We start from the raw sequence: 23,690 nt of genomic DNA on the forward strand, positions 1-23,690 counted from the left end.
TTTCTATTTATCATCTTACTTTTATAATTATGGGAGATTTTCATAATTTTTCATCCAATCCCAAACTTCATCTGAGTCTTTATTTTCCTGATTGCTGCCAAATGCATTTAACTGGAAATCAAAAGCATGGAAATAGCACATTGTCTTATGATACAATTATTCCCCATGAGACATAGCGATCAAAATTATTGCCAACTGCCTTTATTAGGAAAAGAAAATTCTTAACTGATTAAAGACTAGGGATATTGTATATCAACTATTCAATGGGTTTTTAACTTTTTTGCTTCCTTTTTTTTTTAATACTGAATTTCACTTCGGCTCATATAAACTTCTAACACTTCAAAGACATTTTGCATTCTGAAAAGGGTTCCTTGTGGTTGTAACGTTCATTTGAAATCCAAATAACTCCTTGGAATTTGAAGCGAGCTGGAAGTTATGCAGTATAGAAGAAGAGGGGGGAAATCCCTTAAATCATTGCTAATTTATCATGCTAGAGGATATTCTACCTTTGTATTTAGAGAGGAGCTGCTAATGCATCTTTTGAAGTCATCAAATAATAGATGCACTATCTATAGTAAACATCTTGGGCAATGTGAAAGAAGTAATTTTTTAACCTATATCGTTCTTGTTTTAAACCACTATACATATGTCCAAGCAAGTTTTGTCCAAGCCCCTAATTTTGTAGAGTAGATGATATCAAAGACCCAATAGAAGCCTAAGACATGGTTCTCTTTCCTCAGAGTTCGCCATCTATTTATAGAGCCTGATGATACACATGACAATATAAAAGGACTAAGGGATGCTCACTGTTTAGAGTCTGAGAAAGTGCAGATGGGCTACTAATCCTAATAAAGTCATTATTCATGTTTCAAACAACCCTCCCAAATGGACGCCAAGTAAATATTTGCTGAATGAATGTATCAACCTAAAATGTTTTGCTGTTTAGGGTGTTTGTTTTTTAGTAAATATTGTACAAGTGCTATTGAGCGCACCATTTAAATAAAACGTTTTCTTTTTCAGTTTCACCTTTTTGGAGTTTTGCTGGCTGTTTTAGGAAACTTGGTAATCAGCATTTCCCTAAATATTCAGGTAAGAAGAGCTTGCTTTTCTAATTCTGAATTTTTCTAGCACATGACTATTTTAATGGGCCATGGACACTTTTGCCTTCTTGGGCTTTTCCTCCATTAAAAATATAAAAATTATATTTTATGACCTCGACAATATAAAGAGAAATATAATCCAACTGGATTACAATCATGTTTTCTCTTCTTCTGATTTTAAAAGAAATTAAATAAATGTTTTTGTGGTCCTCTTGATAGTATTATATACTGTAGGCAAGGTGTGTAGGTGGCTTATGAATTTGTACCCCACTTAGAAAGATACTCATAGTCTTAGCATAAGCTAAGATTTTCTTTAATGTTCCATGTTTTCTTCTAGTACTTTTATTGTTTTCTTTAAAAAAATTTTTAAGTAATCTAGAATTGTACATACTTTGCAGTAAGGAAGTTCAGTTATCATAAAATCAATAAGGAAATAGGGCTTTATTCAATGGCCAGTTTTTCAGGAATTTATATGTTTAAAATACAAAGAAATATTCAAGCCAGACATAAGTAAGACTCTCCCAACCTAACCCTCTGCTCCCAAAGCATTCTACCATGGTGTGTTCATTGCGATAGCTACTTTGACTCATAAATTTGACTCTCTTTTTAAAAGGTGTTTCTTTAGTAATTTATTAACTTCATTTCAATTATGTTTATTTTGGCATCTGGACTTTTCGATATTCTGAAATGAGTGTTTTGGAGCAAAGGTTTTACCACCAGAACACAGGTGTCGTGAAAACCACCACTAAATCAAAACTAAAATGGGAAAGGAAAAGACTTATATCAACATCATGGTCACTGGACATGTAGATTGCGGCAAGTCTACCACCGCTGGCCATCTGATCAGGTGTGATGGGACTGACAGGAGAACCATCAAAAATTTGAGAAGGAGGCTGTTGAGATGGGGAAGGGCTCCTTCAAGTATGCCTGGGTCTTGGAGAAGCTGAAAGCTGAAAGCTGAAACATGAACATGGTATCGCTACTGATATTTCCCTGTGGAAATTCGAGAATAGTATGTATTATGGCACACAGAGACTTCATCAAAAACATGATTACAGGCACATCTAAGGCTAACTGTACTGTCCTGACTGTTGCCTCTGGTGTAGGTGAATTTGAAGCAGGCATCTCCAAGAACGGGCAGACTTTGAGCATACTCTCCTGGGTGTGAACCAACTGATTGTTGATGTTAGCAAAAAGGATTCCACTAAGCCGCCCTGTAGCCTGAAGAGATATGAGAAAATTATTGAAGAGATTGGCACCTACATTAAGAAAATTGGCTACCACCCTGACACAGTAGCATTTGTGCCAATTTCTGGTCGGAATGGTGACAACATGCTGGAGCCAAGTGCTAACATAACATGCCTTGATTCAAGGGATGGAAGGTCACCCGTAAAGCTGGCAATGCCAGTGGGACCACACTGCGTGAAGCTCTGGATTGGATCCTGCCACCAACTGGCCCAACTGACAGGCCCTGGAGTCTGCCCCTCCAGGATGTCTACAAAATTGGTGGTATTGGTACTGTCCCTGGGGGCCGAGTGGAGACTGGTGTTCTCAAATCCAGCATCATGGCCACCTGTGGTCCAGGCAGTGTGACAACTGGAGCAAAGTCTGTTGCGATGCACCATGAAGCTTAGAATGAAGCTCTTCCTGAAGACGTGAGGGCTTCAGTGTCAAGAACGTGTCTGTCAAAGATGGCACTGTGGCTGGTGGCACAGAGATGACCCACCGTGGAAGCAGCTGGCTTTACAGCTCAGGTGATGATCCTGAACCATCCCGGCCAGATCAGTGCTGGCCATGCACCGGTGCTGGATGGGCACACAGCTCACATTGCTTGCACATTTTCTGAGCTGAAGGAGAAGATCGATTGTCATTCTGGGGAAAAGCTAGGAGACGGCCCTAAGTTTTTGAAATTTGGTGACGCTGCCATCGTCAGTATGGCTCCTGGCAAGCCCGTGCTGTTCGTGACATGAGACAGACAGTTGCTGTGGGTGTCATCAAAGCAGTGGACAAGAAGGCAGCTGGAGCTGGCAAAGCCACCCAGTCTGCCCAGAGAGCTCAGAAGCTAAATGCATGTCATCCCCAGACCTGCCATCTCCTTCTTAATCAGTCTCGGAACTGCTTGTCTCCATTGGCCATTTAGGTTTAATAGTAAAAGACCGGTGAATGATTCATGCCTCATAAAACCTTCAGAAGGACAGGAGAATGTGTTATGGGCCATTTGGATTTCTTTTTTTTGTATGTGTGGCAATTTTTAAATTATTTGTTTTTAAAATCAGTATTTTTTAATGGGAAAAACTAGCTTGACCAAAAATCTGTCACAGAATTTTGAGACCCATTAACACTAAGTTTAATGAGAACAAAAAATAATAAGTGTTTTGGTCGAGGACCAAAAAGTCACTTAACTCCTTCCCATACACCTCAACTTTTGATAGTATTGATACTCATTTTACAGAGTTGTTATGGGAATGAAGCAACATTCATATGTGAGAAGGCCCTGGGAACTATAAAACGCTACGACAGTGTGAATCACTTCTGCTGCTCATATGCTTGACACAAACACAGAACCATAACCATTGCTCTATAGTGATCTGGCAGATAAATGTTAAAGCCACGAAGCAAATTTATAGGGCCAACATTTTTAAAACAAGTTTTAAATGCCTTCTTATTTACATTCTGATTTGCTTCTAGAAATGTTCTCATCTTCAGTTGGCGCACCAAGAGCAGGCAAGGCCCTTCTTCAGGAGCTTGCTGTGGTGGGGCGGGGCTCTCCTGATGGCCCTGGGAGAGACAGGGAACTTCGCGGCCTACGGATTTGCCCCCATCACTCTCATCGCTCCCTTAGGCTGTATGTCTGTTACAGGTGAGCCAATTTCCTATGTTTTGACAAATGGAAATTTTAAGAGATCAGAAAGTTGATGAAAAACATACAACTTAAAAAAAACACACACAGAAAGGAAGAAGGTTTATTCCTGTCTTCTTAGCATGTTAACTTCACACAATATACTACTCATTTCAGTTATTCACTGTCATGCTGCCACATGAACCATGAATAAACTTGCATTTGGTAGCTTGACCACTGTGCATAAAAGCCCAATTCCCAGCCTGCGTCTTAATAAATTCACAGTAACAGCAAATGTTATGCCGTGCTTGTTATTATTAACGAATCATCTCAAAGCATCTTGTAATACAATTTATATTTTATCCATATGTTAAACTGGCATTGCATGTACTTAGATGCTTTGGTGCCTAATCTCGACTCCATAGGTTAGCATCCCTTTTACATTAAAAATTAAATATTTGTTTCTTTTAAAATTTATGTGATTTACTAAGTACATTTAGAAAAGGGAATGTGAGATGTTGCTAAAAGACTAAAAAAGGAGCAAAAATCACTGCTGAAAAGGAGAACAAATTCTCTAAACCTCGTTAAATCAATAAGATCTTTTTATTTTTACTCTCTATTTGCTGCTATGGAAACAGCATGTTTCTAAATTTCTGTGAATGTGGAAACCATTGAAATAGAAACAAGTGGACAGTTATTATCTGGTAACAACTAGATCAAGCATATCATGTGCTTACATATCCCAGTTTTAGTATTTCTCCTAGGAAGTATACAATAGTCTTAAAGAATGCATCGTTTGAACTGAAATAATGTGTATTCATAGAGAATTTCATTTTGTTTATCAAGTAATTTCCCCTTCTTAATCATTCAAAATATTTAAATACTTTTATGATCTATGATGATAGAACATTTAGCAAAGACCACTTTTTTAATTTCTAGAAATTGTTCCGTTAAAATCACCATGCTGTTACTACTCTGAATAGGCTCACAATTGATGTAATTCTTTATCATTTTTAACATCCTGATAAAGGGAGCAATTTGGGTATGTCTTATCTTCTATTTAGTATACATACCATGTACAAAGACATCCTAGATTTTATTTTCAAAATCTGAGAAATAACATAAAAGATCTAGTTATATTGTCAACGTGGGACTTCAGGCCCCCAATTCCCCAATTGTTCTGAAAATGTTATATTATTCTTCATAATGACTGTATATTTAGAGCCGATCTTTAGTTTTGTTTCTTTTTCTGCTTTCTCCTCAATTTCCATGAAATAGCTAAAGGAAAAAAGTGTCCAGGCATAATAGTTACCAGGGGCCGGGCTGAGGGCACCAGATTGTACTGAAATTCTCCGTTGTCGCCAGATACCCAGTCCTGGGAAATCATTTTCTGGGAACAAAATAAAAGAGAACTATTCTAACCAGCTGAAAGCAAGAGGGATATGACTGGATTTATTGTATAGACCCGGGACTTCCCAGGAATGAAATATAGCCAGGCCTCCTGGGGCCTGAAGTGGAAATTCAGAAGTTGCCGGAAATGTAGGGCCCTCATTGCAGATCCTCAGTGAAGCTGCCGTGAAACTGCTCATTGTGGCATGACTTGCTCTCATTAACCACAGGAAGCATAAGGGGTCCCACAGTTCCCTCACTGCCCTGTCCTGCCCAAGCCCCCTGTGGGGCCTGCCTGCCCACCTCAAACTCTGAGTCCACTCCCTTGACCGATGGCTTTGCTTAATGCTTCTCACCGTTTGGTGTGTGTGATCTTAGCCCCAATTAATGGTTCACTTTTAGAGCATTTTTAGCAACTTCCCTCTCTGCCCATTGAAAACGATTCAAAGAAGTAAATGATGGCCGCAAACACAAATCATTTCCTACTTTACAATCTTTGCAAATAATAATATATTCTCAGAAGTAATATCCCCACAGCACTCCTGAGCTGAATTTAGGTTACAGTGAAGTGTCGTGGGTGGGGTAGGGACTACTGTGATGGAGAATTTTCCCCAGAACAACTCCCAACCACCCTGAGATTCTTTATAAAGATTATGGAAACTCGAGAGAATCAGAAGTGAAGGGGAAAGTATTTTTCATGCAGATGTATCTTATGGCTGTGTTTATAGATAAGACACAAGAGTGTCCACACTTCTTTGCTAGAACTTTCCCCCCTTATTATTCCTTGGGAGCCTCAACAGAGAAATCAAATCTCCCTTTGAATTAAGAAAAAAAGGATAATGTCTGTTGCAATGTTTCATATTCTGTTCTGGCCTCTTTTTCTTCCGCTGCTTTGTAAATTTTTAAAAAGAAATTGGAATCTAGGACACTGTGGACAGTTTAGCTCTGAAGTCCAAGCGAAAGGTACCTTCTGCCCTCTTCCTCCGGCCGGTCTGCTCCTTCCAGCCCTCTGTGCTCCTTGACCCCATGTGCAGTCTCACCACACACGAGTGTGCATGTGTCGGACCTGCTGCTCTGTCTTAGTCATCAGAGCTCCTGCTCCCTCTGTGCACTGCAATCGTGCAGGGTTTTTTTGTTTTTTTGTTTGTTTTTGTTTTAATTGGGACTAGTATGGAAGAAGCACTATGGTCAGCGTTATGGATATTTCCATCCGCACTCTCTCCACGTTCCCGCCTCAAACCATCTTCATTTCTGTCCTTTCTGGCCCTCTGTCTGTCTGTGTCCTGCTGGACCTCCTGACGTGTTCACCCTGAGACAGCGTTTCACAAGGAGACCTTTGCCGGTGCTTTCGAGGGTGTTCTAAGGGACAGAGAATCCCCCAGTCAAGCACGTTTCTGAAACACTAGGCTTCCTGTTACGCAGGTGTCGTCCGTGTGGGGTTCCGGGGCCTGGGGTGGGTCCAGGCGCAGGGTCGGTCTTTCAGAGGCAGAGGCAATGGGCCAGGTTTCCCAAACCTGACAGTCACACGATGCTTTTCTCCGAAGCGTCTCCACAAACAACAGTTCTGCTGAGGACCCTCGGGGACTCTGAAGGCAATGGTCCCAGCAGTCCCCCATCGGGACTCAGCCGGGATAGATGATGGCCAGAGCGGGCGGTGGGCTTGGATGACGGGAAGCAGTCCTGGTGAGCAGGCAGATCGGAGTGGCCGGGCCTGGGTCCTGCTTTTTGAGAGAGAGTCGGAGCCTTCGTATCCTCGTGCACCTTGTGCTTTCCCCCTACTTGTCCCACTAAAGGCCTTTGTCAGTGAGGAATAGGTCCCAACGCGTGTTCTGCGGAAAGGCTGGTGATACCAGCAGTGCGGTTAATTTTAGACTTGTGTTTGATTTCCCATAATTAAGAAAGCTTAATGGGTAGTTTTTTTACTTTCATCTAGCGCTTCGGCTGGATGCTTCCCCAATAAGCCAGGGCAGTAGAAGGGTCAGGAACACAAGCTCTCGGGCCACACTGAGGCTCCAATCTCAGTCCTGCCCCTGGAAAGCTCTGTGACCTCGGGCAAAGTGTTTAAACTGGTTTATGCCTCAATTTCTAATCTGTAAAATGGGGGTAAAAAGAGCACTCAACCCCAGTCAGAGAGAGGCAAGTATCATGTGATCTCGCTCATAGGTGGAATCTGATGAACAAAATAAACTGATGAAGAAAGTAGATCCAGAGACATGGAAGCAGGGAACAGACTGTGGAACCTCAGAGGGAAGGCGGGGGTGGGTGGGGAGAAAGAGATCAATCAAAGAACTTACACGCATCTATGCATAACTTATGGTGGGGGTGCTCGTGTGGAGGAGGTTAATGGGGGGAGAAGAAAATATCCCCACTCCTGTCCGGCTGGTGTGGCGCAGTGGTTGAGTGTCGACCTCTGAACCAGGAGGTCACAGTTCAATGCCCGGTCAGGGTACATGCCTGGGTTTGGGCTGGATCCTGGATCCTGGATCCAGGAAGCTGCCCATCAATGATTCTCATCATTGATATTTCTACCTCTCTCTCCCTCTCCCTTCCTCTCTGAAATCAATAAAAATATATATATTTTTTAAAAAATAGCTTCTGAAGAACTATTTACTATACCAAAAACTTAGTAAAAAGAAGTAAGTTGGATATCTGTAGAACTTGTACTAAAATTTTAAACTTCTGCTTTACTGCCTGTCCCAGGTACACCCTCCTCCTCAGCAGCCTTTCCTGGCTCCTAGACTGAATTCAGCAGGCGTGGTCTCTGCTCTCTTCCTGTCCTCTGTGGTCCTCTCAGCCACATAGTGCCTTTTTGTGAGTTAGCAAAAGGCAGCCTTTCTCGTGGGACTTTGTCTGCAAATTGGAATACGTTGATTTTATTGAAGCAGGACAGTCTGGTGCCACCTGTCAGAAAGTTGTCCTGGGAAACACACAAACCAACAGAATCTGAGACGTGGGTGGTGCCTCCTCAGCTGCAGTGACTGCTCTGCACAACCTGCTCGGCTGCCCCGGCCGGTCCCGACCTCGCCCTTCCGCTTTGGCAGGTCCCATCGTGCTCTCAGTGGCTTGTTTAATGTCCGTCCTGGCCGTTCAACCGAGAGACCCAGGAGACTGTGACTGTGCGTGTCTGGTTGCCTGCCGTCGGCTCTTTCTAGGAGAGGGGCCCAGGAAAATCACACAGTACAGCCTCGGGGAATTGGTTTGAAACTGAATTGTGATAAAACGAGGATAGGATGTTCCGATCTAGGGTGTTGGAACAGAGAAGAACATTGTTTCAAAGATTTCCATTCCTGACAAAGCACAATGGTTAAACATTTCCTTGCAAGGGACTTGTGAGTACTCGCTCTTGTAAATGCACAAAGGTTTATAAGACTGTCCTGTGGGGGTTGAGTTGGATTATTTGTGCATCTACAAAGGGTGTCCTTCGTGTAACATTTTCCTTTTTCTGTTCATCCCCATGCCTGTGATCTATGCATTGAGAGATGATTTAAAATCATTAAGCCCTAGCTGGTTTGGGTCAGTGGATAGCGCATCAGCCTGCGGACTGAAGGGTCCCGGGGTCGATTCTGGTCAGGGGCACATGCCCAGGTTGTGGGCTCGATCCCCAGTAGGGGGGCATGTAGGAGGCAGCCAATCAATGATTCTCTCTCATCATTGATGTTTCTACCTCTCTCTCCCTCTCCCTTCCTCTCTGAAATCAATAAAAATATAAAAAAATAAAAGCATTAAGTCAGCAACCATCCAAAGAGTTGAAGCCACATAGAGTGAAGAAGATTCAGGGCAGAGCTTGCTCAGTATAAAATTCACCAGGGGTGGCACGGGAGCGGGCCACGAAGGGAGCTTGCTGCAGGGGCAGGAGGGTGGAACAGATGGAACATGAGGGACATTCTCCAGTTGTGTGCCTCCGAGTATATTTTTTGGAAGCAATTAGAAAAGAGTCCAGAGGAGATATCATCTTTCTCCAATTAAACCCGGGCAGTCCTTTAGAAATAGCGAGAGGTAAGGACCTAACATTGACTGTGCGTCCTCTGTGCCAGGTACCATCTGAGCCACATACGCTCATTCTCCTTAATTATTTCCCAGCTGAATAGAAATGAGTCATAAGTAGGTTAAATTTGAGGTGAATTATACGAGATCAAACACTTGGAATATTAAATGGAACGATAAAAATTAATAGCAGCTCAGTCTCCTTGGCCCTGGGATAATTTCCTAAGAGAAGGAGTCACCCTCAGCGTGGCTAATTTGGATTAAAACTGGAGAAGAGAGTGAGACATATGACTGATAAGTCTTTTCCGTCTCTAATTTCCCCCAACATGCTGGCTTTTGCTCAAAATGAAATGCAGGATGTGGAATATATGTTGTTTCGTGTGTTTCTGTTGTGCTGTTAGGAAGCTCTTCGCTGAAACATGTCTGTGATCCATTAGATGATGGGCACAGCATAGCCAGACGCCCGGGCGAGGCCTTTTGGAGTTCCAGAGAAGTCATCTCAAGCAGAAACTTGGGTCTCCAAGATTTTTATTAGAAACAAATGAAAGGAAACATAAACAGACCAATGAGTGAGTGACATCGCGTTCCACAGACCTAGTTACTGCGCGTGTCCCAGCGCGTGGAGCCCTGTGCTTAGTGCCAGCCCGTGAACTCGCTGGAGCTCCAGACCTCACAGCTGCCTGTGACAGTGGCGCTTCGCATGCATGTTTATCTTCATGTTGGACATGTGCAAAGATGATACCTCTTTTCTCAGTGACTTGCTGGGCTGTCTGCTTCAGCACATGGTCCCAAAAACAGCCTAAGTGACATCCTATATAATAAAAGGCTAATATGCTAAGTGTCCGGTCGTCTGGTCATCCCTTCAACCAATCAAAGCGTAATATGCTAGTGATATGCTAAGGCCTCTCAGCTGCTCACTGTGATGTGCACTGACCACCAGGAGGCAGACAGTCATCCAGTCGACCAGTCGCTGTGATGTGCACTGACCACCAGAGGGCAGACGCTGTGATCAGCAGGTTAGCTTGCTGCTGGGGTCAGGCCAATCGGGACTGAGCAAGATGGGTCAGACACACCCCTGGAACCCTCCTGAGGTCCCTCCCTGGCTGACCAACCTCCCATGTCCCTCCCTGACCCCAATTGTGCACCAGTGGGGTCCCTCGGCCTGACGTACACCCTCTCACAATCCAGGACCCGTCGGGGGATGTCGGAGAGCTGGTTTCAGCCCGATCCTGCAGGCCAGGCTGAGGGACCCCACTGGTGCATGAATTCATACACTGGGCCTCTAGTGTGTGGAATAAAGCTCTGAGGTTCTCACCTTAGGTCTGTCTGCTCGTGCACTCAGCTGAAAGCATTCCAAAAACTGTATTTGAAATGTCTCTTCCATCCATCCTTATTATTTGAGAACACCATAATGTATTTCTAGAGAAACTGCTATTGAAGTAATGCACATTTAAATTTATAATACAGAGTTAATCTTTCCAATGATAGCATTTTCATTTTTTTTTGGAGTCTTCTCAAGTTTAATCACTACTGTGTGTCAAGAAAAAAATGTAGAAAATAAGGGATTATTGCTCTTAATCCAGGTACATTTCCTCGTTTGAAATTATGCAAATAACCTATGAATTATCTTGTTATTATCTTCAATAAATGACAATAGCAATTTTTTTAGTACGATGAATTACTCACTTTTATTCCTACCATTAGGGATGGTAGGCTAACTTTTTTCTCTGAAAAGAAACATCTTTCAAAGTGTCCTCAGATCTTCAAATCCTAACTCCACGGGGTACGTTGTAACTGACATGTAATTCTACAACTAACAAGGAATGATAATTGTGGAGCAGTCAGTGCCTCCTACGATTAGACTAGACTGAGCCTGTGAGCACGCTCCATGTGTGCACGTGCTCGACGCTGGGCTGTGACTGACACGAAAGTGCTTTGCGGTTTGCTTTTACCCGTACAATACAGCTGCCCTTCTAAGTGGTCAGAAACCACAAGCCAGATATTTACATGCGAGGATCTGTTTGTAGCATTATTATGTCAGTCTGTTCTTTTCATGTCATGGGTGACTTTGTTTTTTTCATAAAAGAAGAGTTTTCTTTACTACTTTGCCTTCTGCTTTCCTCTATTATAAACATATACCCTGAGTTCTCCTCAGATCGTAGACACGAAACGGTAACTCGAATGTCCAGGAAATGGGAATTGAGGACTAGGACAGGGCTCACACACTGGTGGTGGCCTGCCGACCAGCTCTGGCCTCGGCTGTGTTTTGTTTGGCTCAAACAATGCTTATAAGAATACAAATTATTTCCCCATGTTTAGTAAACTGGGCCGTGACACACAAGAACTGGATTTTTGTCCAGAAGAATCAGATTTGGTAGCAGGGGACTCGCAGCGCGCGAGGGCTGAGTGATGGCTGCCACCTGTCACTGACTGTGTAGTCCGCGTCGCCACAACCCACTCTTTTTCCCTCTCCAGAGGATTAGCTAAATGGCCACTGTCGGCATTTGCGTTCGTGACCTGAATGGGTTTTTTCTTTCCAATTGAATCAAATAAGGATATCGTATCATAATTACATATAGGTAATGTGTAATCGTTTTTATTCTTAAGTTTTGGATTAAATTTGTCTTTTAAGAAGTGGTCACAAAAGGGTAAAAAATGAGAAGTACATGTGAACAAAATTTTTTTTTATTCTTTATTGATTAAGGTATTACATAGGTCTCCTTTCCTCCCCTATCAGTTTATATATGTTGTTCATTATATTCCACAAATGAGTGAGATCATGTGATATTTATCTTTCTCCAACTGGCTTATTCGCTTAACGTAATGCTCTCCAGGTCCACCCATGTGTTGTGGATGGTAAGAGTTACTTCTTTTTTACAGCAGCATAGTATTCCATTGTGTAGATGTACCACAGTTTTCTAATCCATTTATCTACAGATGGGCATTTAGGCTGTTTCCTCCCCTTCCCTCACCTTCCCCTGCCTTCCCTCTGAGGTTTGATGGTCTGTTCGATACTTCTCTGTCTCTGGATCTATTTTTTTAAAATATATTTTTATTGATTTCAGAGAGGAAGGGAGAGGGAGAGAGAAATAGAAACATCAATGATGAGAGAGAATCATTGATCACTGCCTCCTGCACGCCTATTACTGGGGATTGAGCCCACAACCAGGCATGTGCCCTTGACCAAAATCGAACCTGGGACCCTTCAGTCTGCGGGCCAGTGCTCTATCCACTGAGCCACACCAGCTAGGGCTGGATCTATTTTTGTTCATGGGTTTATGTTGTTCATGGTATTCCACAAATGAGTGAGATCATGTGATATTTATCTTTCTCTGACTGGCTTATTTCGCTTAGCATAATGCCCTCCAGGTCCATCCCTGCTGTTGCAAATGGTAGGTGTTCCTTCTTTTTCACAACAGTGTAGTATTCCATTGTGTACCTAGATGTACCACAGTTTTTTAATCCACTCGGATTAAAATCTTGTTTTAAATAGCCATACTATAACACATTTAAATAGTTATTGAGCTTTCTCCTGTGCTATTAAATCTTTAATAAAAAAAATTATTATTTGGAGGGGTAGATAATGTAAGTCAAATGTACACAGATAATTCAGTGTTGCAAATTGAAAAAGGGAGTGCCATTTACCTATCACTCTACAGACGCAAAAATCAAAAATGATATGTAAAAATCTACCCTGGGTCTTAATTGCTATCTTACAGAAATGTTACCAAACTCAAGGGGTTTGCCACTTGGGATGTTCTTATTCAAGGACAAGACACGGTTGCCATTAGTTTTATTCTGGCAGCAGGTAAAACTCACATCCAAAGCTCTGCCTTCCCAAAGGGAGGCTTAGCCATTGCTTATGTACACTGTTTGGTTGATTGCTGTCAATTTCTTCTTTGCAGTTGGCTAAACTTATCTAGTTATGGTTTTGGTCAAGCTCATCCCATTGCAGCTGCAGCTGCAAAATACTGTGCGTTTTTTAACATCTAGCAAGAATAGCATTAAGAACCCCCATGACCTTGAGACCCTTGTCCTGTGTAACAGAAAACTGATGCCTAACTTTTGGTCCTTAGTAGCTATCACAGAAGAAATCCAAATCAAGTTAGTACAACCTATCTGAACTCCTGCACCAAACTAAGGTATGCTTGTTGGTTTATTCCTCTCACTTGTGGCCTGCTGTGGATCTTAGAGCACCAGATCTTGGCCACATGAAGCTAAGTAACTCTTCCATAATAACAACCAGGTTTTAGAACAAGTCTAAGTGACGTCAGAGAGGAGGTGAATGAAGAACAAATAGAGGGTTTGTTCCTAAGCATACCAGGAAGTATTAGAGAGCTCAATACCAGGACACATCCCTATACCTGGGACTGGAACGGTCCCCCACATCTAGACTTGGTTCAGCTGCAGCCACCAGAATCTTGCTTGGCCTTTATCTGTCTTCACCTGGAAATCCCAATCAGAATGCCCATGTGTAAGTTTCCTTTGTCAGCCTTGACCAGAAAGCATCTGCATTCCGATTGCTAACCTGAGTGACACTTAACGGCTGAAGAGAGAATAGATGACTCAACAATAGGAGTCAGTCCATTGTAACAGTTGCTAAGATTCTTCGTGGCCATGAAGCTCTATGGTCGAGGACAAGTGACTATATGACTAAACTTCCCCCACGGAGCACTATTTGAGCCAGAGAGAATACTTTAGCTTTGTGTGTGTGTGTTTTTTGTCCTTTCCCCAATGGATAATATTCCTGCTATCTTTTCCCCTCGTAATTCCTACAGAACCACTTCATATGCTGCTTTTCACGTTTTTTAATGTGTTATGGTCATTTGTAGTCCAGTGTCTACCTCTGGAGTCACAGTGTGACATGGTGCAATGAATTTAACCCCAGCGTCTGTGCACACTCATGTAGACCTGTGTCTGCGAGCGCTCTGTGGACACCAGTAGCCGGGAGCGTTCTCTGTGTAGACCCGTGTCCTACGAAAGCCAGAACGAACCTCTGCCCAAATATGCATGTAGTCCAAAATGTACCCAACAGTGTGCGTGCTCAGAGGTACCTATACCCAGCACAGATCTGTTTCATTTACAAGTGTGTTCTGTTTTCATGCTTTTGATCTCAACATTTTTTTCTGTTGAATATTGGATTTTACTAGAGGAATAAAAGTGTAATAGGTTTTCCCCCTTTCTAAGTGTCCATTGCACAGTGGTCATGGTTATAGCCACAACTAGACAGATCTCTGATTGCCAATGTATACGGGAGCACTTTTAGTTTATTTTTTCCTCATCTTAAACACTTACTACTCTACTTGGAAGTCGTGTGATTAGCTGCTGTTCCGATACTGTTTTTGCTCTGCCCTGCTCTCATTTTAACAATGTTTTTCAGGGTAAATGAGTTACAAGTAAATGTATCTTAATAGAATGTTCCTCTTATTGCTTTCTTTGCTAGATAAATAAAACTTAAAATCTTTTTATTCTCTTATGTAAAAATTTTATAGAAAATCTCATTCTCTTAAAACAGAAAAATGAGTATATAAGTGCATCAGACATAATTTTCTTTTCAGAAAGTAAAAAATAGCATATTTACATTTCATAAAACATAACTATTTTCACAGCAATTTATATGATTTGATGCATTAGTGTAGTTCAAGCTTATTGTTACCAATCATATCCTTTTTTTGCGTTTTGCAATGAAATTATCTCCTATATAACATTTCCCCCAATTCCTCCGAAAGTGAACGTATTTATGAAACTGTGGCTTAGCAACAAAAAGAGAAGGGAAATGATGCTTTTCTTACTTCAAGGGAGCAACGGCGTGTAGTTTACTAGGAAGAGCTCTGGACTAGGATAAGGAGACATGGGCGCTGCTTCCACTTCTGCTGCGATATAAATGTTTGTTAGCTGAACAGATCGATGAATAAACAACCTCTTTTTGGGCCTCAGTTTCCCAATTACAACACCTAGGCCCTGGAGTAGATTATCTCTGTCTCCTAGTAGCTCTAGAATTCCCCCGTTCCATGTCAGCAGTGTCTCCCTTCTTACTGGCCTCTTTGCTATGAAATCGTCATCTGTTGTTACAGTGGAATGTATTGTGTGTGCGTGTTAGCATAGGGATACTTTGCCTGGTTTTTTTATTGTTAATCTGTCTCCCTCTGCTTGGGAACATTCCTTACCTTATTACACAGGAAGTCCGTGATGGGGGTGGAAGTGGGGTCTTGGTTTTTATACCTTTTCTAATTCTCTAACATGTGAAATTAGTTGACCTGAATTATGTTGGTTCAAACCTGAAACAAGATTTTCAGACATTGTCAATCTGCCCCAAACTCAATTCTTAATGTAATGGGCTATGTATCTGTAGATGAATTTGTGTGCAGAATGTTTTTTTCATGTTTTAAAGCCATGCCACACAATTAAACTCATGCCTGGTGGACAGCCCCCATGCTCTGTTTATTCTGTGTGAATCGTTCATTCCTGTAAACAGGAAAAGTTTGTAAGGACGTAGCTCAACGTGAATGAGAGAGAGCTAGGTTGAGAAAAAGATGGAGAGAACCTATGAGGATCCCAGTTTACCTTGAATGAGTGTTTCTGGTGTAGAATTGTTATTTTGTTTTAAATCAATTGCCAGAATATCAGATATATTCAAATTAACATGATTTAATGGATTTTTATACAGACTCATTAAAATGGTATCTATGAAGAATTTTTAATGGCACGGCAAATGGTGCGTAATATAGTAACTGAGGAAACCAAGAGAAGAAAATTTGCATTATAGTTTATCTCAATTAAGGAAAATACACACACTAACTGCAGTTTTCTCTAAATGATGAAATTGTTTTATAATGACTTTTCCCCTGTATATTTACTTTAAATAACAACAACTCGGCTAATAATTTTTTTAATCTAAAATACAGATCATGTTGTGTGTCTTTGCTTTGTATCATTGCAAGTTTGCCTTTTCCCATCCCCCCCACCCCCCTGTGGAGGAATGGCTCCATAGGAGGAACAATGTGGGAAGAAGCAACTTGCCCACATAGCTGAGCTGTGGCAGAGGCCGTGGCTCAGTTACGAGGCTGCGGACTCAGTAGCATCGGCAATGGGAAAGAGGGCCTTACACATCACCAGGGCCAGCTAGTGCCGGACGGAGATCCGCAAACACTTTACTTATGTGCTAGGCACGAACCACACACTGGAGATCTTAGGAGAATAGGCTATACCTCAGAGGCAAGAGGATGGATAGTTTTAGGGGAGACACGCAGATCTTACTAGTAGGTGTGGTGAAAAGCTCTGCTACAAGGGGTGACACCCATAAGGGTGGAGTGGTCAACCTGGTGGTGGGGACTTGGGGGGGCAGAGGTTATGCTTTAGTCTCGAGGTGCTCGAGAGGATGGAGGCCGAGTTGCATAGGGAATGGCACAAATAGCAATCCTTCAGCATGAAGCTAACGGGCGGTGCTGGGAATTAGGACTGTTTTTGTAAGACTGGGTATGGAATATAACAGAGGTCAAGGGCAGATGCGGCAAGGAAAGTGGCAGGAGCAAAAGCATGGCCGGCTGTCTCTGCATGGCTGCCCCTCCCCTGAAAACGAGAAGAAGCTACTGAAGAGGTTGATAAGCTGTGGCTTGACATGAGATTGGCATTTTAGAAGATGACTCTGGTGGTGCTAAGGGGGAGGGGTCATGAGATGGGAGGCCCCAGTGAAAACTGTTATAGTGGCCTGAGCCAGGGTGAAGCTGCCTGAGCTGGGACAGTGACAGTGAAATGCAGAGGAGAGGGTGGGTTTGAGAGAGAGAGAGACGCAGCTTTAACAGGCCCAGTGGCCTGTTGGATGTGTGGTGTGAGGGGGGCAGCCAGGCGGGGTCCTAGGATTCTGGTGCTCGACAGAGGCATCATAGGAGTGAGGATTAGAGGAGGAGGTGATGGGAAAGAATGAGTTTCCATTTGGGATATGAAGTTAAGACTTCCTTCTTTCCACCCTTCCTTTCTTTCCTTCCCTTCTGTCTCTTTCTGCCTTTCCATAGCAACACTGGTGTCACAGTTCCTCCCTCCCTCCCTCCCTCCCTCTCTTCCTTTCCATTCACCCATTCAGTTATTAAGCCCTCACTGTCCATGGGGCACCATCCCAATCACGGTCCCAGGGCCATTGTGAGCCAGGCTACTTTCCATGTATCCTGAACCATGAGCAGGAAAGAAGTTATTTTACAGCCACAGCCGCTGGGTGTCTCTGACCAGGACACAGCTAGCCAGCTTAGGACACGAACTGATTAACTTCTTTCAAATGCCATTGCGTAATATATGTTTTTATATTGGAAACACCACTAACGGTCATTGTCTTTCTAGGTAGTGCCTTTATTTCTGCTATGTTTCTGAAAGAAAATTTGAGAGCCTCCGATGTACTAGGTAAGTAATTCTTCAATTCAAGTCATTACAGCACTGCTTGATCAGGAAGTAAATAATGCTATCCATAAAAAATATGTGCTTTGGAAACTGGGAACAAATTACTGAAATGATATCATCTTGGAGGTGCCGTTTGCTCTTCCATGGGAAATACTTCCATCTTCATTACACCCACTCCCCATACTATTGACCACAGCAAATTATTATTTTATAGTATTGTGATTATGAATTTTATGAAATTTTTACGAGCATAATAAAATCCAATATATTTTATTTCAAAGGATGTATTTTGTTAGATTGTCCTATGAAAGTATACATGAAAAAGTAAAAAACACACCCTGGCCAGTGTTAAGTGGTTAGAGTGTTGGCCCTCGGACCAGGAGGGTCACAAATTCCATTCCTGGTCAAGGGCACATACCTGGGTTGCAAGTTCGATCCCTGGCCCTGGTCAGACCATGTGCGGGAGGCAACCCATCCATGTGTCTCTCTCACATCAATGTTTCTCTCTCCTCCCCCCTCCCCTCCCTCCTTTCCTTCCACTCTCTCTAAAAATCAATGGAAAAAATATCCTTGGGTGAGGATTAACAAAACAAAATAAAAGAAAACCACACACACACAATTCAGATGTACCAGTAGCTACCTGGTTTGCAGTTAGTTCTCTCCAAACATAACATGGAACATTGCTCTTTTATAAAATGTCATTGAGAAATACAGCTGTTGGTGGGAAATGACAGTAGCCTGCCTGGTGTAGGACAGATTTGTTACTAGCAAAGCCATCATCTTTGATTCTATCTTCCACCTCTTGTTGGAAATGCCATTGGTGAGAAGACTTTGGAGATTCCCGTTTTCTTCCTTGACAAACTCCTGTCTGAATTGCTGCTGACGCGTGATAATGAATATGATCCTTTAGGTGCTTGAAATAAAGCAATGTCCACTTGCTTCCGAGGAGATCACGTTTGCTTGTAGAAGGTGAGCGTTGGCCGGGACACCAGCGTGGCTATGTTGAGCCTTGGTTTTCTCTGATCGTGTCTCCCGGGAGCGAGTGTTGGGACAGCGCTGGCACTGTTTCTCTTCCTCCCTCCTTGGATTCTGCTACTAGAGTTTGTAGTCAACATTGTCACATTTTTCATGGTTAAAGTGTTTTCCCAAATTCTATTCATACGTGAACTGCATCTTGTCACCTATATTCTTTTTCTATATTTCTTAAATATATGATGGTTTGTGCGATCATTTGGGGGAGTTGTCTGGAATCGGAAGTAAGAAGGAGCCATGCCCGCATTTTATAAGTTAAAAACCTTAGGTCCTACATCATCTTTCTCAGTTATGTAATGTCTTCAGGAAACTTTAAATCGTTTTACCTAAAATATACCATTGTTTGTCATTAATGGTCAATTAATGTTTAAATTAATCTAAGGTATTTGATGAAGCGATACAGACGGATGTAAAGGGAGACTTGCCTAATTATCGTGAACATTCATGGTAAAAAGATGACTAATAAAGACAGAATCTCTGCCCTCAAACAATACAGTTGAATGTTTTTTAAAAGCAGGAAATAATACGTATCATTAAGGCCTTAAGTTTTAGTTTAGAACAGGGTTTCTCAACCTCAGCACTGCTGATGTTTTAGGCTGGATACTCCCTCTTCGTAGGGGGCTGTTTTGTGCCTCATAGAGTATTTAGCAGCATCCCTACTGGCCTTCACACATTAGATGCCCGTACACCCTCTGCACCAGTTATGCAACCAAAAATGACTTCAAACATTGCCAAATGTTCCCGCGCCGGGGGAGAGGGGAGTAAAATCGCCCCCCAGTTGAGAACCGCTGGTTTAGGGTAAAGAGAGATTACTCTAACTGGGAAGCTCAGAGAGAACTTTTGACAGCAGAGGTAACATTTGAATCCTCTCTGATGGCTGGATAGGACAGGCAGGGGCCACATCCAAGCATTGGGAGGTGGACATACAGAGGGAACAACACGAGAAGTGTTAACAAAGGTGCAAAAGGGTAAGTCTCTGTTCAATACTGCACTACAGCCACTGCCTGTAAGGTTTAGGTAAAGAATAAATGCTAGTCATAAACTGTGAAAGGGAAGAATATCAGCAGCAATCAGTGCAGGTGGTTTGATCATAGACTTAGAAAACCCAAAATCAACTATGCATTACTGACAGCAATTAGCTGGCTCAACATCAAAGGATACGAATTGAACTCACTCTCATGGGTTCAGATCTGGATTCAGCTTCTGCTGTCAACTGTGTGGCCAGCATATGACTTCACTTCTCTAAGCCTGTTGGCTGACAAGTATTAGAGACTGTTTTAAAGATCAAATTGGGTCATTCACTTAAGCACTTTGAAAAATGTAAAGCCCTGTTCATTGTCATCATATGTGTAGCCAACTTTATGCCCAAGAGGTAATACTAAAAAGGAATAGGAAACATGTTCTCTCTCTCTCTATCTCTCTCTCTCTCACCAAACCCAAGTAAAACTTCTATTAGTTATTTAATTCTTCACTAATTTCTCTTATTTTAATAACAGAACACTTTATTAAATATTTATTCTTTTCTGGTATCATAAATGTTCTAAATGAGCTATCTCATTTAAATGCAGGAACCAACCCATTTACAGAATGGGTACTTAGGTTGGATAACTTGCCTAAGGTCATATAACTAGCAAGTGGGGAGCCAGTGTGCCCCTACTGGCAGCCGGGTAGCACTACAGGGCAAAGGCTCCGGTGCGTCTCCTGTGTCAGAAAGCTGTGTGACCTTTGCAAAGTGACTTCCTCTCTTGAAGTCTCAATTTTCTCATCTTTAAAATGAAGATAACATCACCTGCCTCAGAGGGTTAAATTAGTTCATGTGTGTAAAACTCTTAGTATGGGGCCTATCACATCATCATTATCCCGACTCCTACTACCACCCCAGCCACCACTGCACTGCACTGCTTCAGCAGAGGACACCCAGAGGGGGATATCTTTGCACATGTTAGCAATCCAGGTTTCATTTCCCATAGCTCTGGTTGGGGTTCTTTTTTTGCCTTCCTAACTTGATGCTTTTTTAGTAGGGCTATATCACCGATAGCACCTTTGTTGCATACTCTAGTTAAAACTGGTCAATTCTCTCTCTCTTCCTCTCTCTCTCTCTCTCTCTCTCTCTCTCTAGAGAAGGGAGAAAGAGAGAGAGAGATAGAAACATCAATGATGAAAGAGAATCATTGATCAGCTGCCTCCTGCACATGCTCTACTGGGGACTGAGCCCGCATGTGCCCCAACCAGAATCGAACCGTAACCTCCTGGTTCATAGGTCGACGCTCAACCACTGAGCCATGCCAGCCAGGCAAAGCTGGTTAATTCTTCATTTCAATCTAGTATCATAAGAATAAGGGAGGATGTAGTCACCAATTCCATGCCCACGTCTCCAACAGCGGCATCATAAGATTATCGTGATCTGAAGTGCCATCACCCACCTCAGGCTTAGGAAGAGGTTTTTCCTCAGCCTCACTCAGTCTCACTATCGGTGATATAGCCCTACATGTGTTGTCACGTGCCTTTTCTTTTGTCCTGTATTGCTGTTGCCTTGAGCAAATTTGGCTCTTTCTGTTAGAAGCTAAAAATGCATTTTTTTTTCCTTTACACAGACTAAAACCAAACAAGGAAAAGAATAGTGACATTAAAACAAAGAGAGAGATGAACATATAAGCATGCTAAAAATTAAATTGTCAAAATGTGCAAAAGAAAATCACTTATTTTTCCCCGCTTGAAGCAAATGGCAGTTTGTTTGCAGGATGGAACAAATGAAGACTTTTGGACCATGTGGGAACAAGCTGAACTAATTTATTGCCAAATGTTGCTCTGTGACTATGAAGCTTTTCACCACTGGCCTCAAAAAATGACCTCACAAAAGCTATGTCTGAAAGGAATCGCCAACTGTTATTAACGCAATGACAAGCTTTGGACTGTGTTCTGATTCTCAGTGGATTAATAGCTTTAAATTATTTTAATGATTTTTCCCCCCTTTTTTTAAAAAAAAGCACCAGATTTCTCTCCCCTTTAATCAGCCAAAAATGATAGTATGTTCCCCTCTCTTCTCCCTTTGTCATCAAAAGTACGGAATCTAATAGTCTGGGAGATCCTAGCTGATTTACTCCAGATACTTATCATAAAAATAAAAATTGCAGTGCATTCATCAGCACTCTCCAGAGACTAGTAACGTATTGACTTCAAGTCACCTATTAATGGCTTCCCCAGACAGAATGTCAAGAAATTCATTGTGAGACGAGGACCATCTCCCGCTTCCTCCTCCCACACCAGAGCTCAGCTTGTTTGGGGCCAGTGGCTATGAATCTAGCCAAACAAGCCATTGTCTCAGGATGAGAGGACAGATTGGCTGTTCGGGCTTCCAAGCTGCCCCACGAAGGGCAGGCTTTGTGATGGCAGGTTCAGGACTCTATTCCCTGCATTATAGAGACTTCTCAATCCAGGCCTCCTTCAGCATGTCACTGCCATAGCCTGGGAATCGGGGGAGATTATACTGAGGGGAGAGAATGTCCCACGGGGTGTTCAGGAGCCCAGTTTATTCCGTGACTCCTGGTGTCCCACAAAAATCATACCTGGAGCCCTGTTGATCAGGGGACATATTGCCAGGACCAAGAGAGCCCCCTATCCATCTTCACTGGAGTCGGGCTCAGCTGAATCTGAAAAACACTCAAGGCCAGAAGTAAGGTCAAGTCATATTCCAGAAGCTAGATGATAGACAGTTAATACCCGGTAGCCTCGAGCTGGGGGGTGGAGACCAATTAAAAGAGATTTCAGGTTTTACTTAAGAGGACGGTTGGGCTGGGAAACGGGATGTCAGCCGAGGAAGAACGGGGCTGCAGGTCTCAGATCTAGGGCTTGCGTAGAGGAGGACACAGCCGCTGGAGGTGCCAGTGAACGGAAGCGTCGCTCTGATCCTAGGCTCTTTTCCCTCCAGCCACTTTGCACTGCATTCTCAGTCCGAGAGTTTCGACAGGAGGCTTTTATGCTAGAGCAGCGGCGCCTCCTGAAGCAGGCCGCACAGCTGCATCCAGTTAAATGTCAGACGTTTCCCAAAGTAGAAAATAGTCCGCTCTACTTCAGGATATTAATGATCAGATATGGTTAGAAATATTACAACCATATCCTCCTTGAGGAGATTCACAGCAAACACTAAGGCATTGAGGGTCCGAGGGATCTTTCAGTTAAAGAACCATTTAAGTTTTTTAACTCACCTCCTCCCAATTTGACGTGGGACCTCTTTTGGTGGAGCGTCCACCGTATGAAACGGCTTCCAGTTTGGAGAGCTCGTCTGAAGGAACCCCAGGGCCAGCCAGGCCCCCTGCCCTGGAGGTCAGTTCCTCTGTCCCCAGTGGGACGCTGTGTGAGGCCTCAGGTTATGCTCCGCACAGCTCCTGGCTGCCACTTGCTGAGGCTACAATGTCAGAGCTGAGTTGTCCATTCATCGGCCCTGGCATACAGGAGGCAGGAGAGTGTGATCATTAAGAAAGTAGCTACCTGGGTTCCAATCCACATTCTCCGCTTAGCTAGAAAATTCCAGATAAGATCGTCATTTCCTCTTTGACTCAGTGTCCTCATATGCCCAATAGGGACAGTAATAGTTTTATGCAATATTATATATGACTAGTGGCTCAGTGCACAGATTTGTGCACATTGAAAGGATATTAATTAGGAGAGAGATTCATGCAGTAATTACATTACTGCAAAAAATTATATGTCAAAATAGTATATATAATATAGTATAAAATTAAAACACACATGCAGTTGGTGCCAGCAAGAGCTGTATATGTATCATGCATGCGCAAGTCAATGTTTATTTTTAAACTAGAGGCCCAGCGACGGAGGAGGCGCCCCATGGGGGGCTGGACTGGGCCTGACTCGCATAGCACTGGCCAGCCGCAGTGTTATGTCCGCTGGGGTGGAGGCTGCTCCAAGCTGTCCAGCGGCTTCTCTGAGCCTGCCCCCGG

At 42.9% G+C, this 23,690-nt stretch overlaps 1 protein-coding gene across 9 annotated transcripts in view; it reads left to right on the forward strand.

Annotated features, from left to right (window-relative positions):
• The first annotated feature begins 749 nt into the window (after positions 1–749).
• The window catches only part of NIPAL2 (NIPA like domain containing 2), a 48,550-nt gene continuing 25,609 nt past the window's right edge, over positions 750–23,690 (forward strand). For 2 of the 9 annotated variants that reach the window (XM_015560967.1, XM_015560962.1), the window contains exons 1-4: positions 750–896; positions 1,021–1,089; positions 3,789–3,960; positions 17,644–17,703. In XM_015560967.1, coding sequence (XP_015416453.1) covers positions 864–896; positions 1,021–1,089; positions 3,789–3,960; positions 17,644–17,703 — 334 coding nt within the window. In that variant the 5' untranslated portion in view covers positions 750–863. The remainder of the gene's footprint in view (positions 897–1,020; positions 1,090–3,788; positions 3,961–17,643; positions 17,704–23,690) is intronic. The other 7 variants (XM_015560957.1, XM_015560975.1, XR_001513107.1 and 4 more) reach the window with 5 other exon arrangements.

The sequence above is a fragment of the Myotis davidii genome, unplaced genomic scaffold, assembly GCF_000327345.1.
Source record: "Myotis davidii unplaced genomic scaffold, ASM32734v1 scaffold390, whole genome shotgun sequence".
Taxonomy (NCBI): domain Eukaryota; kingdom Metazoa; phylum Chordata; class Mammalia; order Chiroptera; family Vespertilionidae; genus Myotis; species Myotis davidii.